Raw genomic sequence first — 15,020 nt, 5'->3', positions numbered from 1 at the left:
AGTTTAAAATTACCTGCTTATATCACTCGCTCTCTCTCTCGATTTTTTATGAGTTTTAAATGATCAACTTTTTTTTTTGTTAAATTAGCAATATCAACTTTCATTTATGAAATGTGGAAGGTAATGAAATGATTAGATCTGACTTTTTATCATACATTTGCCCTGCAATTTTTATTGGAATTCTAAACTACCCACAGTTTCAAAAGTATATTTATTAAATCACCCGTCAGAGCACCCGTCACCCGCCAAAGCAGAGAAATGCCCGTCACTCGTCAGAGCACCCGTCACCCGCCAGAGCATAGAAATGCCCGTCACCCATCAGAGCAGAGAAATGCTCGTCGCCCGCCAGAGCAGAGAAATACCCGTCACCCGTCTTGGTGGTCCGCTTGACCAGAGAGATCTATTAATTTCCCCGAATCGATCATGGAGATCCCCATCGGACTGAGCCCTAGCTGCGAAAACTTCTCCCCTATTGTAATTTTCTGAAATTGAAAAGAGCTTCATCCCTGAATCTCCCCAAATCGATCTTATTTTCGTTCTTCTAGGCGCGGCGGAAGTTCCTCTGATCTTGAAGCCGCGGCGGCGGACATCTGGATTTAGCAAATCTAGGTGAAGATCGGATATGGTGGAATTTCAGTCATTTCCCTTAGTTGCTGCTTTAAGCTGGAAGAGGTGGGTCGCCTCGTTGTCAGGCGAAGGCGTCGCCGACCGGACGGGGCGTCGGCCTCGCTGGAACTCCGATAAGAACGCGACACTGACTGATTGTCAGCGAGATAGAGAAGGATGGTTGTGCCCTGTTGGAGGTGGTGTCGGTTTTCGTCGGAAAATTTATGGAGAAGAAAGATCAGTTACCATCGTTATCGGAAAGTGGAGAAACGGAAGAACAAATCGGAATCTGGAAAATTGGGAAAAACATCAAATCGGGGCTCAATTTCTCACGCCTTAGCTCAATTTCCCACAGACGGCGCCAGTTGGTGAAACATGATCTAGTGGATGTAGATTTAATCGGTGAATTAAGGTAAAACGATAAACTATACCTAGTGTAACTGAAAATCGAGAGAGGAAAGTAAAGTTGAGAGCACAAGAACTGATTGTTGTTGTATTGAGAATAGAGATAGTGTCCTTCTACAATGCACGAGCCCATGGCCTATTTATAGATTACACGTAAAGGGTAAAATAGTAAATTCATCGTCAGAGCATGCGTCTTGCGTGGTCGGGGGGTAAAATAGTAAATTCACCCTCGGGCGGGAGCTTTTCCCGCTCTTTTGATGATTTCCCTGGCGAAAGTCATTCCTCTGGCAAGAATGATTTCTCTGGCGCGTGTGGCTCCTCTGGTGAATGTGATTCCTCTGGCGAGTGTGATCCCTCTGGCGAGTGTGGTTCCTCTGGTAAGGTTCATCCCTCTGACTTCTCTGCTGAAGCCCGCTCCTCTAGCTAAGACCACTTCTCTGCTCTGCACATACTTTACTCCTCATCACAAATAATTATTCAATTCAATAAAAATGGATCCACATATTATTATCTTAAAAATATTTGTAAATATTCCATTGTAATGTGACAACTTTGTACCTTTCCTCTGTATCTTATAGTTATACAATGCACTTTAATACTATGTTTTTCTTTTTCTTTCCTTTCCTTTTTCATTTGTGTTTTGTTTTTTCTTTTCGATAGTTTTTTTTATTTAATCTATTATCTTATAATATAATTTTATGAAATGATGATATTATACTATTTTCACAATTATAATAATTTTTATTTTTTATTTTGAGTTCTCTAGTTTATTATAATATACTGTCTTATAGTATACTCCCTCCGTCCCGCAAAACTTGAGCGATTTCTTTCTGACACAAATTTTAAAGAGTTAGTATTTTGTGTCTTATGTGTGGTAGGTGAAAAAAATAAAAAAATGAATCAAGGGAAAAAAAAACTTGTCATATAAGGAAAGTGCTCAAGTTTCGCGGGACGCATGGAGTATTATTCTTACAACTATAGTAACTTCTTTATATTTTCTATTTTTTTTATTTCTATTTTCACAATTTCTTTATGAATTTTTTTCATATTAACCTATACTCATATGAAATTATCAAAGAATGTAGGTAACAAATTCTATTATTCTCACAATTATAGTCATATATTCTTATATATTTTTTTTTTCAAAATTTTAGGTAAATTTCACTAAGTTATTATGATTTTTTCTAATAATAATCCATAGTTTTATGAAATAATAATTTAATATCCTATAGTATAATTTTATTGAGTAGTCGATTTATGTGCTCAACATATGATATTATTCCCATAATTATAGTATATCCTTCATATTTTCTATTCTATTTAAATTTCCTTAATTTCTTATTATTTTTCATAATAATCTATAGTTTTATGAAATAATTGAAGATTGTAGCTAGCATATGATATTACTTTCACCATTAAAGTACTTCATTCCTTTTAATTTATACGGGGTATTTTTATTATTTCAAATTCACCAATTCATTATAGTGTGATACTTTATATTTTGTTTTCATTGCGTAATCGATCAACGTATGACATTATTCTCGCAATTATAGTCATTCCTTTATATTTTCTATTTTAATTTCACTAATTCATAAAATATAATACTGTGATAGAATTTTATGATTTAATCCATCAATGCAATGTGGTCACCTCATCATATTTGTTTCTCAGATATAGTAATTCATTTCTATTTTATAATGTCATAATAATCAAATAATATAGCTAGCCTATTATTAGGGGTGAGCATCGAATCGGACCCACTCGTCGGGACCAACGACTCGAAAATTTTCAAATCGTAGACCGACTCGAACCGAATTGTAAGGGAGGACCGACCACCCAGGACCGCACCGAACCCGAATATCGGGTCCAGATTGGTCCGGGTCCGACCTGCTGAAATTTCAAATTTTTATTTTTCCTATTTTACACTCAATTTTCAGATTAAAACTTAAAAAAATTCCATACAAACACATATCTTAGTTTCAAATATTCTCAATCCACAATTACAACAAAAATACATAAATTAAAATCAATCCATTACATAATAATTCAAGCACAACAAGTTCATAAAAAGAAATGTTAAAGGTACGGGTCGGTACAAAACTACATAGATTACTTAATTTACTTACAGATATTAGGTTTAGATATTAGATGAGTTTTTATATTAGATAAAATCTAATTTATTTCTTAATATTATTAGAAATATATAAATTAAATAATTATTTTATAAAAGATACGAGTCGGTCCGGGTTCGGCGAGTTGGAGTGGGTTAAGACCTGGACCGATCCAAATATTTTTCGGTCCGAAAAATCATACCCGAACCACACCACATATGTCTATTGAGTCGGTCTGGTCTGGACCAAACCCGTCGGTCCGACTCGATGTAGCGAGTCTGATTTGAGTTTGCTTAGGGATTTATTATAGTCATCTATTTATATTTATATATTTTTTTTAATTCTAATTTCAACAAAAAAAATAAAACACAAATTAAAATAGCAACAAAAGAAAAATAAAATAAAATAAAGACACTAATTATGAGCTATATATTGGAACTTATCACTAACGGATTCAAGCATGTTACCTCTCAAACATCACTCTAATCCTTTGCTACATTACCCAATAGCGGTATCCGTAGCATAACATTCAACATAATTATTCTTATATTTCAAAATAATAATTATAATAATAAATTTGTAAAATAATAAATTTGAATTTAAATCTATATAATATATGAATTTAGAATGTTAAGTTGATGAGTTCATCAATTTTTTCATCAATACATATTAAATCATTAATTAGTCATGTAACGTTATTGAAGAAAAATAACTAACTAATTAAATAAGAATATGAAACAATAATTTGACTGCAATTTTAATTACTTGATTCTTCTAGTTGAGTTTGAGCTAATTTATGGGATGTAAATCATTGATAAATAAAGCTGTATAATGAAAATTGATTCATAATTTAATTTAAGGAAATAAATAATAAAATTGATTCATAATTTAATTTAAGGAAATAAATAATTTATTATTAAGGAAAGATATAAGATTGAAATTTGAATTGTACATTCCTTAATTATCTCAAAGGATGATTACGTAAATTAGAAATTTAATTGAAATTGTATTAACTTCATAAGTTATGGAGATTTATAGAATGACAAAAATATTCAATTATGTGCGCACATATTATGTGTGTTCAGCATTTCCCTATTCTTTATTTGGTTTTAAGCTTTTAAATTTTGTCTGCATTTAATGCATAAAAACACTGTGCACAAGATTTAGCGGTAAAAAGGGAATTTCGTGTCACGAAAGAGATCAACCACGTTGACTGATGCTGAGTGCTAGAGAGCATAGTCAATTCCATTCCCAGCCGAATGCGGCGCTACAAGAAAGCCAATAGTATTTGGCTACATCAGCAGGGAAAAAAACTTATCGTGCAACCGCGTGCATCAGATCAGTAAGACCTCACTTATGGAAAAACTGAACCCAAAACCCCTAACCTAAAATTCTCATGGACTCAAAACCCTCTCCACTCACCCAAACTAACATATACATACAAATATATGTATATAACCCATCTCTTCCTCTATCTTGATTATCTTATTTATCCGTTCCAATCTCTAAACAAAGCATATCGATTCAATATTCGCATTGTTTTAGCTATTATATCACTTGCCCAGATTCTAATCTGCAATTTGGGGAAACCTCATTTGGATTTTGGGGCTTATTATATTACGTTTTTTGGTTGGATTTTATTTCTGGGATTTTATGCTGCATTTGATTGATTTCGTTTGTTTCTCGAGATGGGATTTGATTAATTTGATCCACGATCAAAAAAATTTGGTTTTGTTGTGGGTGTCTGAGATAGGTGAATGCATTTTGCGGCGATTTATTGATAAAATCTGTGATTTTGGCCGGTGGGTATGCATGAAAATTAGGGCTTTTCTAGAACATGCTCACTCTGCGACTGATTCGTAGGTTTGGCGCCGTACACAGGGGTGAGCAAAATACCCGAGATCCGAATATCCGATCCGATCCAATTCGAAATTTAAACTTTGGTTCGGATTAATCGGATCTTTGGATCGGATCGGATCAAATTTTAAGAAAAATTCGGATATTCGGATCGGATCGGATCAGTACTTTTCAAATCCGAACTAATCCGAAATCCGAATTGTATTTAATATATATCAAACAGCTATATATATATATATATATATATATATATATATATATATATATATATATATATATATAGGGGGCAGTTATTCAATAAACCACCCTTATTTTAAGAATTACGAACCATCAAAAATGCATGAATTTTATGTATAACACGCATGAATAAACTGTATAAATGCATGAATTGCGAAAAATAATTTTTCGCTACCTTTGGGATTCGAACTCAGGACCATGAATTTATCCAACAAGGTGATGAATCAACCGTTGATCTTGATGATCTAAGGGCTGAAAATGGTTCATAATTTATATTTTAAGATGCGTTCTTATTTTAGGCTTCCTCTATATAGGGGCATATATATATATATATATATATATATATATATATATATATATATATATAATTTTGAATTATTTAATATGTTAAAAAGTAAAACCTAAAACCTAATTCCCTAAACTAAATCAGCGCCGCACAGCCACAGCTCCACCACCGCGCCTTGTCTGACTCCCATCCCTCTCCAGTCTCCACCGCGCGGTCCGCGCCGTCCCATTCCGCCGGCCGCCGGCCGCCGGCCGCCACCCCACCTACTCTGCGCCTGCAATCGCCCACCACGCCACCTCCGCGCTTGCAATCCCCCAGAGCAGCTCGAAGCTCGAGCGCAGAGCGCCGCAGATCTGCGCCTCTCTTCCCGACGGCCGACGCCCTCCACCTCTGACCTCAGAGTTTCAGACGCCCTCCCCAGAGCACCTCATCGGCGCGTCATTCCTTCAGGCTGCAGTAGGTTCGATTTTAGTTTTTAGTGAACCTCAAGAATGTTGAAAATTGATGCTTAATTATGATTGTGTTCGAATTTTGTTGATGTGTTCGAATTTTTCAGCCTTATGAATTGGTGCAGTTGTTTCAATTTTGTTCGAATGAATTGGTGCAGCCTTATGAATTGTGTTCGAATTTGAGGGTTGGGTAGGTGCATCAGCCTCAATTGGATTTTCGGATTTTTTCGGTTTGGATCGGATTTTATCCGAAAACTTCGCATTTTCGGATTCGGATCAACGGATTATATGGTTCGGATTGGATTTTATTTTCTTCAAACTTCGGATTTTCGGATCGGATCGGATCAAGCAAAAATCCGATCCGTAATCCGAATGCTCACCCACCATAATCTGGCCACCGCAGCTGTTTCTTCATCCGTTAATAAAGTTATCTCCGCCAGCAGTAGTGCTGGAAAACCTAGTTCAGTAGATGAGCCTGCATTGGTTAAGCTAAAGAAGGAAAGGGACCCTGAGAAACTGTTCAATTTATTTAAGGCCAATGCCATAAATAAGCTTGTTGTTGAGAACCGATTTGTCTTTGAGGACACAGTCTCTAGGTTAGCTGGGGCGGGCCGGCTTGATTATATCGAGAATTTGCTTGAGCATCAGAAGACTCTGCCACAGGGTCGTCGGGAAGGGTTCATTATACGAATAATTATGTTGTATGGGAGGGCTAGAATGACTAAGCATGCTGTCAATACGTTTTGTGACATGCATTTGTATGGTTGTGTGAGGACTGTTAAGTCATTCAATGCTGCTTTGAAGGTATTGACTGAATCTCGGGATTTACAGGCGATTAATTGGTTTCTAAATGATGTTCCTGCTAGATTTGGAATTGTGCTAGATGCATATTCTTTTAATATTGTTATCAAGGGTTTATGTGAAATGGGTATACTGGATAAGGCGTTTCTTGTCATGGCTGGGATGGGAAAATGGGGACTAGCTCATGATGTTTTTACATACACCTTGCTTATAGAGGCCTCTTACAAGTCGAACTGGCCAGAGATTGCGAATGGATTGTGGAGCCGGATGGTATTAAAAGGTTGTCTTCCCAATATTGCGACCTTCAATGTGAGGATTCAATACTTGGTAAATAAGGGGCGTACATGGGATGCTAATAAGTTGTTGGATTACATGCGGAGATTGAAGAAATCTCCTGAGTTTCCTGATGAGATCACATATAATTTGGTGATTAAAGGTTTCTGCAAAATGGGAAATCTAAAAATGGCTATGTATGTGTATTCTGCTTTTAGGAGTGAGGGCTACAAGCCAAATCAAAAAATTTACCAAACCTTGATCCATTATTTCTGTGAAGCAAGAGAAATCGACATGGCATACAACATGTGTAAACAAAGTATGGAGAATAACTGGTATCCTAGTGTGGACACCATCAACAAGTTGATCGATGGCCTGGTCAGAGATGGAAAACTTGAGAAGATTGATAAGGCAAGGCATATCTATAGTCTTGCTTTGAAAAGGAAACCTCCTTTTAATTCGGCTCAAATTGAATTCATGAAATCCTTAGTATGAAGGAAATGAACTAATTTATTGGACGGGTCAACCGTCTCATAGGGAGGTAATTTGATTGATTGGTTGCAGAGCAAGGTCGATTGGAGCCTTGCCTTTGAGATACTACCTTTGGTGACTGCATGTAATTTCTTCAGTCCGATTCTGGTTCTGCCCGAATGAGTTATTAGTGATGTGAAATCTCTAAGAGGACGGATTCACTAAGTCGTAAGTTTAACTCAATTACTCAATTACATTACAAAGGTAAAGATTTCTTGGTGTCTGTATCTGCTTATTCGGATTCGACATCTGTTATGAATTGTGTTTTAATTTATTTGAGGTCCTGTGTTATCTAGAGGTATATGCAGCAACACAGTGAGGTGGAGCTTTCCGGACTTGGCATGGGTAACTCCAATCCCTATTTGTACATTAAATGTGTTTTTCCTCGACCTTTTACCTGGTTATCGGTTCGATTCTCATTTTTTTATTTTGTATGAATAATGTTGATCGTGACTGATAAGAATGAAAGGGGTTTAGATTGTTGGGTTATGCTCTGTTTTGTCAAACGCGTTTCCAATTTTACGTGAATTGTGAAAGCATCTTGAGTTCTAGACTAGAAACTTTTTGCTGTGATGAGTTGGACGTTCTTTAAGCATATCAATTCCTTTTAGTCCTTTTGTTGTTTTCAGTTCTATGTTAATAAGGAAGGAATTGGTGTTAAGATGCTATGATAGATTGTTTAGTTATGTTGGTCTACACTTTATGATGGCATAAGGAGGTGCTATCTGCTTGTGTAAAAGTGTTGTGTAGAATGTGTAGCTTTGTAAGAGTAGCTCACTTGCCCAATGGTCAGTGACATTTTCCGGTTGCTCCTGTGTGAGAAATGTAATGTGCCTGTTTACTAGTTCCGTACCGTAACCCTGTCAAGATCTATTAGTGGTTGAATTACTGTGTTCTTCTGATGTGCCTTAAACTACACTGCTCCGTATGTTTCTAAGATTGTGGTGCGGTTCTCTCGGGACCAGTTAGTCATGTGAAATGAAAATGAAACGTCTAATTGGAATTTGTGCTGGCAGCCTACTACTCATACTCTTTCTGCGAGTTGCTGAGGATGTTTTTCTGTGCCATGAAATACAACATATTCCACCATAATGTACTCTAGAGTAATTTATTACAAATAGATAAGCACTCGTTACTGGAGCCATTACGTGGCAGGGAGAAGCAAAAGTTATTTTCTGCTTCCTGTACATATCTGATCTACATGATTTTGATGTAGATTATTTTTTAGAATGTGAATTCTGAACTTCTACTTTGTTTTTTATTTGCTGAGTGCATCCCATCTTGTATGATTTTTAATTTTTTCTTTTTCTCTTTGTCCTGGTTTTGTACTGATTTTGTGTTTGTTCTTATGCTATTATAGCAATCTCAACAGTTGTCTCAGTTGCTGAAATTCTGAAGAACAATGGATTTGCTGTTGAGAAGAGTGAGTTATTCTTTACAGTCCCATATTCTTTATTATTGTTTTGTAACCAACACATGCAACTTTGGAAACAAAATGCCATACTGATTTGAAAAGGTTTGATTGAGTAATCAGCTATAGCAGTAATTTTGGTGGTTGTTGGGATAAAATGGTGTTACAAAATGAAGGAAATTGCGTAATCTTATAAATCAAAGCCTTCAATTTGATTGCTGTTTTCTAACAATCTGTATAAACGTTACAAATACATCATATATGTTACATAGATTAAATTAAATGTATCTACTTTTACACATGTAGAAATCATGACATCCACCGTGGAGATAAAGGATGATTCTCGGGGAAGGCCCGTCCAAAAAGCCAAGGTAAGTTGATTCCTGTGCAGACCGGTTTTGTGTATAAGGATTAGTGTTGATGTTTTTATCCTGATATATGTTTCTTCCCATATGTGATGAGAATACCATGAGTTGATGCTAAGGTACTTTTTCTTTAACATCTTATGGTGCCCTTTTTTTCCCATATAGATTGAAGTAGTACTTGGGAAAACAGCAAATTTTGATGAGTTAATGGCCGTGGCGCAAGAGGGTAGGGAGAATGGAAATGATGAAGAATAAGCCTAGTCGGAGTTGATGTTTCAAGCCGTCTTCTATTATTATGCCTACTGTTATGGATGTCGCATGTGTTTTAGTCATGTAAAATGGCATAAGAGGAAGTCTGAATAATGGCTTAAAGTTTTGTATCAAATTGTTTCTTGAATTTGTTGTGGTTAAAGCTTTTGCTTTAGGTGTAGCTATTCTTTCAATGTTGTTCATTAACCCTTTAATGGAATTATATGCAGTGGAATTGTGTTTTGTTAGTGGATTTATTGTTTTCTGTGAGATATTGGAGGCACTCCGTTTACACAAGGTTGCATACCTATATCAATGTTTTATTTCTTCAATACAACAATGGTTATCAATTGTGTTGTATATATGCGCACTAATGAAATCAGATGCAAGGTTTGGACTAAAATATCCATATTTAGCATGCAAATCTGCAAGTGGGCTTCTGAAAATTTGAACTTGAAGCAGAGAAATCTGTTGAAATTCGCAGAGCCTAATATGTAAAAGTGAATAAAATCTTCAAGATGTTCTACACATATTATGAAAATCTGAATAAGAACAATTCAAAATTGCACTTTTAGCTTGAAATCTGCTTATGTTTCCATCTAGATCTGTTACAATGTAATAAAATCTTTCAGATCAACCTCCAGGGAAAAATATACCCTGCTAACAATAGCTACTCTGCCCCCAGGCCATTCTTAGAGTAAAACACCACAGTCCATTCATTTGATAGTGCGACATCAAGATAACCGTAGCTTCACCTTTCCCACACTGCCTACTTTCGAAGAAAATACCATACTGTATCTCCTGGTGAAAATGGCTTGGTTCAGAACGAAATATGGAGATAATAGTTTCTCACTTGTTGGAAAAGTGTTGCCTGCTGAGGGAAGTATGATGAGAGAATCAGCCTATTTCCTGCAATTTTATTACCTGTTAGATTCCTCCATGAACAGCAATATGCCAACAGGCAGGTCATGTAGAAGCGAAAAGTATGCTATCAATAAACTGCACGAGAATCAAGAATGAACTAGATTAGAAATATTATGAGCTACCATCTGCAGATGTAGTCTACGTTTTCCTTGCCTTATGATGACATGTTACGTAAGGGCGCATAATTGCTTCTTTGAACGAATAGAACAATGGGATGTTCGCCTCATTATCTGCTTGTTCATATGTTGCTGCTGCATACATCATGGTAGTTGGTGCCTCAGTTGCTTCTGATATAAACCACAATAGCTACCAAATGGAGGAAAGCCATACACCCATTGAAATATGATAATCCGGTGAGCCATACAGAACAAAATCACGAAATAAATAGCTTGGAATGTAGAGTTTCTCAACCTCAAATTCCCAGAAAACTGTACACCATCACAAGAAATATCACATGCTCAGACTTTGAAGTGTTTCCTATTGTTTATTAAGACTTCTAGAACCTGCCAATTCATTCGTTAGACATGAATCTTGTAGCAAGGAATGCAAAATCACTGAGGTCTCCTTAGTCAGTTCATGAGTCGAGTAGCGCCCAAATATGGTCAAATACTTCAAAGCAACATCAAGCTTTGCATCAATAGGTTTGGAAGTAATCATGCTATTCCATTCTTTAGATTTCCCTACTAAACAAGCCCCATGTAATAGAGCAGCCAAACTCACCGAGTCTAGAGGGAAGCCTTTATTCAACATCTTATCAGTCAGCTGTAACGCAGTTCCAAGCATCCTGTTTAAACAAAGACAAGCGACAATCGAGCTGTACGCAGCAGATATGGGATGCCAACCATCACACACCATTGTCCCAAAGATATCAAGAAGCATAGGCTTATGCCACTCAGAACCATCTTGTGTCGACTGAATAATAGAAGCAGCATTGTTTGATAGCCCGTTCACCAAATAATGAAATGTAACATCATTGGGATTACACTTGCTCATCATCATTTCTTCGAAAAAGGAAGATGCTTGTGCAAGTTTCCCCTCTTTGCAACAGCTGCCTATCATTACAGAATAAGTCACAACATTAGGCGGCACACCATTTGATTGCATTCCTCGGAGAATCCTTTCTGCACCAGAAACATGCCTACAACGACAAAAGCCACTGATGATTGAGGTATACATCACAACATTTGGCGTGTACTTCTGTTTGATGACGAGGCCAAATACAGTCAATGCACCAAGCAAATCATTCTGCTTTATGAATCCATCAATGATTGTAGAATATGTAAATTCATCCGGAGAGATGTTTCTTCTAGTCATCTTATTAATGCAAAGAACGGCATCTTTTATCTTCCCAAGCTTGCAGTAGCCCTTAATCATAGCATTATACCCTACAATCCCAGGATCGACACCTCTTTTGATTATGAGGTCAAAAAGTTTTTCAGCATCATCAAAGTTGCCACTTCTTATATATCCATCAACCAAAGTGGCATAAACATATGCATCGAGAGACACATTACAGCCAAGCATCTCTTGGAGAAGCTGCTCTGCATCAGCAAACCTACTCTTTTTGCAAAGTCCGTTAATTAACACATTGTAAATGCATGCATCGGGAGACACTCCCCTTTCCACCATATTGTTTCGGATTGTCAAAGCAGCCTCAACTTCTCCAGCAACAACTAAGCCATGAATGAGACCTCCATAGGTTATCAAGTCGGGCTTATGTCCACTTCGTGTCATCTCAACAAGAAGACATGATGCTCTCTCAAAATTTCGCTCCCTGCAGTAGGCATGTATAAGAGGGGTAAAGCTTAGCTTATTGGGAACCAATCCGCGATTGATTACCTCCTCCAAAAGCTTTTCCGCGTCCAGCACATTCCCATCTTTACAAGCATTAGAAATCAAAGAATTATACGTCACAATGTCCAACGGGCACCCTACTTCCATCATCTTTCTTGAGGTCTCGAAAGCTTCTCCAACAAGGCTATATTTACATTTGCCATCAACAACATTGTTATAGATTACGGTATTCACCTCAATACCGCTGGACTCCATTTCCTTTAACATTTGATCAACCTTCTCAAACTCCCCTCTCTTGCAAAATCCATCAATCATAGCCCCATAAGTCTCCTGGTTCGGAAAGAAACTCTTCACTTTCAACTCTTCGAAAAGCTCATGAGCCCTCTTGAGATCACCTCTCTTGCAATATCCATCAATGAGAATATTATAGAACACAATATTCGGAATGCAGTTCCTTCCCCACCTCTTCTCAATCAACCTTCTACCTTTCTCAACCTTTCCTTCTTTACACAATCCCTTCACCATTATAGAAACACTGTAATTGTCCAAACAACTAATCTCACTGGCTTCATCTCTCCTCACCATCTCCTCATACACACGCCACGCAGCGTCCAACTTTCCTTCCTTCACAAGCCCGTTAAGCAAAGAATTACATGCCGGTAACTGGGGCAGCGCGTTGTAGTTCCTCAACAGATAAGAATACAAGTCGAGAGCTTTAGAAACAGACCCAGATTCCGCACACGCACGGATTACAATACCTAACGCCTCGTGAGTAGGCCGCTTCTCTTCAGAATGCAAACACTCCAACAATACGGTGTCGATTTCTGCGAAGACTCTGGACCGAGCCAAGAGCTTCAAAAGTGAGGAGTAAGCGAACCCATCGAGGTCAAAACTGTTATGAGAGATGAAACCATAGAACTTGAGACCCAATTCGCAGTCGCGAATTTTGTCGAACACTAGGTGGGCAACTTCAGAAGGAGTAATATCATCCCCAATAAAACGATTCTGAAGGGACTCTTCCCACTGTTTGTCTTCACTTCGGAGAATTTCACAAACTTCATTGGCCAAATTCTTGATTTGAGGAGTGATGAGAATTTTAACGGCCGACTTGATTCTAGGTTGGGGGCGGTTTAAGGGTTTAATGAGTCTGAGAATTGCCTTGGACATGTAGACAAAAGGTATGCTTACGCTTACACCCAGTTTAAAATTACCTGCTTATATCACTCGCTCTCTCCCTCTCTTGATTTTTTATGAGTTTTAAATGATCAACTTTTTTTTTGTTAAATTAGCAATATCAACTTTCATTTATGAAAGGTGGAAGGTAGTGAAATGATTAAATCTGACTTTTTATCATACATTTGCCCTGCAATCTATCTATATATATATAAAAGTAAAATAAGTTCTATCCTATGTGGCGTAATAGAATCACTATATTCTAATTTTCCTCAATTTTCATTCATTCTTATTTATTTATATATTTCTAATTAATTTTTACATTTAAAAATTATTAAATAATCATATAAATTTATAGATAAATTCTATACTATTAAATAATCATATACAACTATTAGATAAAATCTGTACTATTAAATAATTGTATAAAACTATTAGATAAATCCAACATATCTATTTAATTATTATCACTCCATTCTAATTTTCTTCAATTCTCATTCATTCTTATTTATTATATATTTCTAATCAATTTTTACATTATAGCAAAATAAATCAAATCCTACGTAGCATCGTATAATCACTTCATTCTAATTTTCCTCAATTCTCATTCATTCTTATTTATCTATAAATTTATATATATTATAGCAAAATAAATCATCACATCATTCTAATTTTTCTCATATCTAATTCGTTCTTATTTGTTTATATATTTCTAATCAATTTTTACATTATAGCAACATAAATCATATCCTACGTAGCATCGTATAATCACTTCATTCTAATTTTCCTCAGTTCTCATTCATTCTTATTTATCTACAAATTTATATATATTATAGCAAAATAAATCTTATCCTACGTGGCATCGTATAATCACTTCATTCCAATTTTTCTCAATTCTAATTCATTCTTATTTATTTATATATTTCTAATCAATTTTTACATAATAGCAAAATAAATCATATCCTACGTGGCATCGTATAATCACTTCATTCTAATTTTCCTCAATTCTCATTCATTCTTATTTATTTATACATTTCTAATCAATTTTTTCATTTAAAAACTATTAAATAATCATATAAATTTATAGATAAATTCTATACTATTAAATAATCTATATATATATATATATATATATATATATATATATAAGTAAAATAAGCTATATAGCAAAACAAATCTTATCCTACGTGGCATCGTATAATCACTTCATTCTAATTTTTATCAATTCTAATTCATTCTTATTTATTTATATATTTCTAATCAATCTATCTTTATATATATAAAAGTAAAATAAGCTCTATCTTACGTGGCGTAATAGAATCACTCTATTCTATTTTTCCTCAATTCTCATTCATTCTTATTTTTTCTAAATTTTTAATCAACAAATTCTATATATCTCATTTCGAACCTATCATCAACAAATTTCTATATCTACATTATAGCAAAATAAATTATATCCTACGTGGCATCGTATAACCACTTCATTCTAATTTTTCTCAATTCTCATTCATTCTTATTTATTTATACATTTCTAATCAATTTTTACAT

At 35.6% G+C, this 15,020-nt stretch overlaps 4 protein-coding genes across 7 annotated transcripts in view; 2 read left to right on the top strand and 2 right to left on the bottom strand.

The window, feature by feature from the left end:
• Positions 1-15,020, bottom strand: part of LOC130992114 (nucleolar complex-associated protein 2) — an 884,658-nt gene that overhangs the window by 141,611 nt on the left and 728,027 nt on the right. The gene's annotated exons all lie outside the window — the stretch shown is intronic.
• Positions 5,616-8,979, top strand: LOC130992142 (pentatricopeptide repeat-containing protein At1g80150, mitochondrial-like). 2 transcript variants are annotated; one of them, XM_057916668.1, is made up of 4 exons: positions 5,616-5,962; positions 6,110-7,760; positions 7,853-7,901; positions 8,917-8,979. In XM_057916668.1, the coding sequence occupies exon 2, from the start codon at positions 6,240-6,242 to the stop codon at positions 7,518-7,520; it is 1,281 nt and encodes a 426-aa protein (XP_057772651.1). In that variant the 5' UTR covers positions 5,616-5,962; positions 6,110-6,239; the 3' UTR covers positions 7,521-7,760; positions 7,853-7,901; positions 8,917-8,979. The 2 variants fall into 2 exon arrangements, with proteins under 2 accessions (XP_057772651.1, XP_057772652.1); XM_057916669.1 differs by having other exon boundaries at positions 5,617-5,962; positions 6,059-7,760.
• Positions 7,854-9,851, top strand: LOC130992196 (uncharacterized protein At2g34160-like). Its single transcript, XM_057916744.1, has 4 exons — positions 7,854-7,901; positions 8,917-8,979; positions 9,274-9,338; positions 9,498-9,851. Exons 1-4 carry the CDS (start codon positions 7,859-7,861, stop codon positions 9,585-9,587), a joined length of 261 nt encoding a protein of 86 aa, XP_057772727.1. The 5' UTR covers positions 7,854-7,858; the 3' UTR covers positions 9,588-9,851.
• Positions 10,065-13,648, bottom strand: LOC130992113 (pentatricopeptide repeat-containing protein At1g52620-like). Of its 3 annotated transcripts, none has more exons than XM_057916614.1 (2): positions 10,506-13,648; positions 10,065-10,382 (listed from the first exon to the last, which is right to left on the bottom strand). In XM_057916614.1, exon 1 carries the CDS (start codon positions 13,464-13,466, stop codon positions 10,983-10,985), a length of 2,484 nt encoding a protein of 827 aa, XP_057772597.1. In that variant the 5' UTR covers positions 13,467-13,648; the 3' UTR covers positions 10,065-10,382; positions 10,506-10,982. The 3 variants fall into 3 exon arrangements, with proteins under 3 accessions (XP_057772597.1, XP_057772596.1, XP_057772595.1); XM_057916613.1 differs by having other exon boundaries at positions 10,065-10,490; positions 10,628-13,648; XM_057916612.1 differs by having other exon boundaries at positions 10,065-10,580; positions 10,659-13,648.

Source organism: Salvia miltiorrhiza, chromosome 7 (assembly GCF_028751815.1).
Source record: "Salvia miltiorrhiza cultivar Shanhuang (shh) chromosome 7, IMPLAD_Smil_shh, whole genome shotgun sequence".
Taxonomy (NCBI): domain Eukaryota; kingdom Viridiplantae; phylum Streptophyta; class Magnoliopsida; order Lamiales; family Lamiaceae; genus Salvia; species Salvia miltiorrhiza.
The sequence above is the reverse complement of the archived record's forward strand: the minus strand, read 5'-3'. Positions and strand labels throughout refer to the sequence as shown.

Excerpts from the sequence above, each read along its gene's own strand:
- LOC130992113 (XM_057916614.1), bottom strand. The coding sequence starts at position 13,466 with ATGTCCAAGGCAATTCTCAGACTCATTAAACCCTTAAACCGCCCCCAA.
- LOC130992142 (XM_057916668.1), top strand. The coding sequence starts at position 6,240 with ATGGTTCGGATTGGATTTTATTTTCTTCAAACTTCGGATTTTCGGATC.
- LOC130992196 (XM_057916744.1), top strand. The coding sequence starts at position 7,859 with ATGCAGCAACACAGTGAGGTGGAGCTTTCCGGACTTGGCATGG. Across the intron at positions 7,902-8,916 it reads GCTTTCCGGACTTGGCATGG|CAATCTCAACAGTTGTCTCA; the intron begins GTAACTCCAATC and ends ATGCTATTATAG. Across the intron at positions 9,339-9,497 it reads GGCCCGTCCAAAAAGCCAAG|ATTGAAGTAGTACTTGGGAA; the intron begins GTAAGTTGATTC and ends TTTCCCATATAG.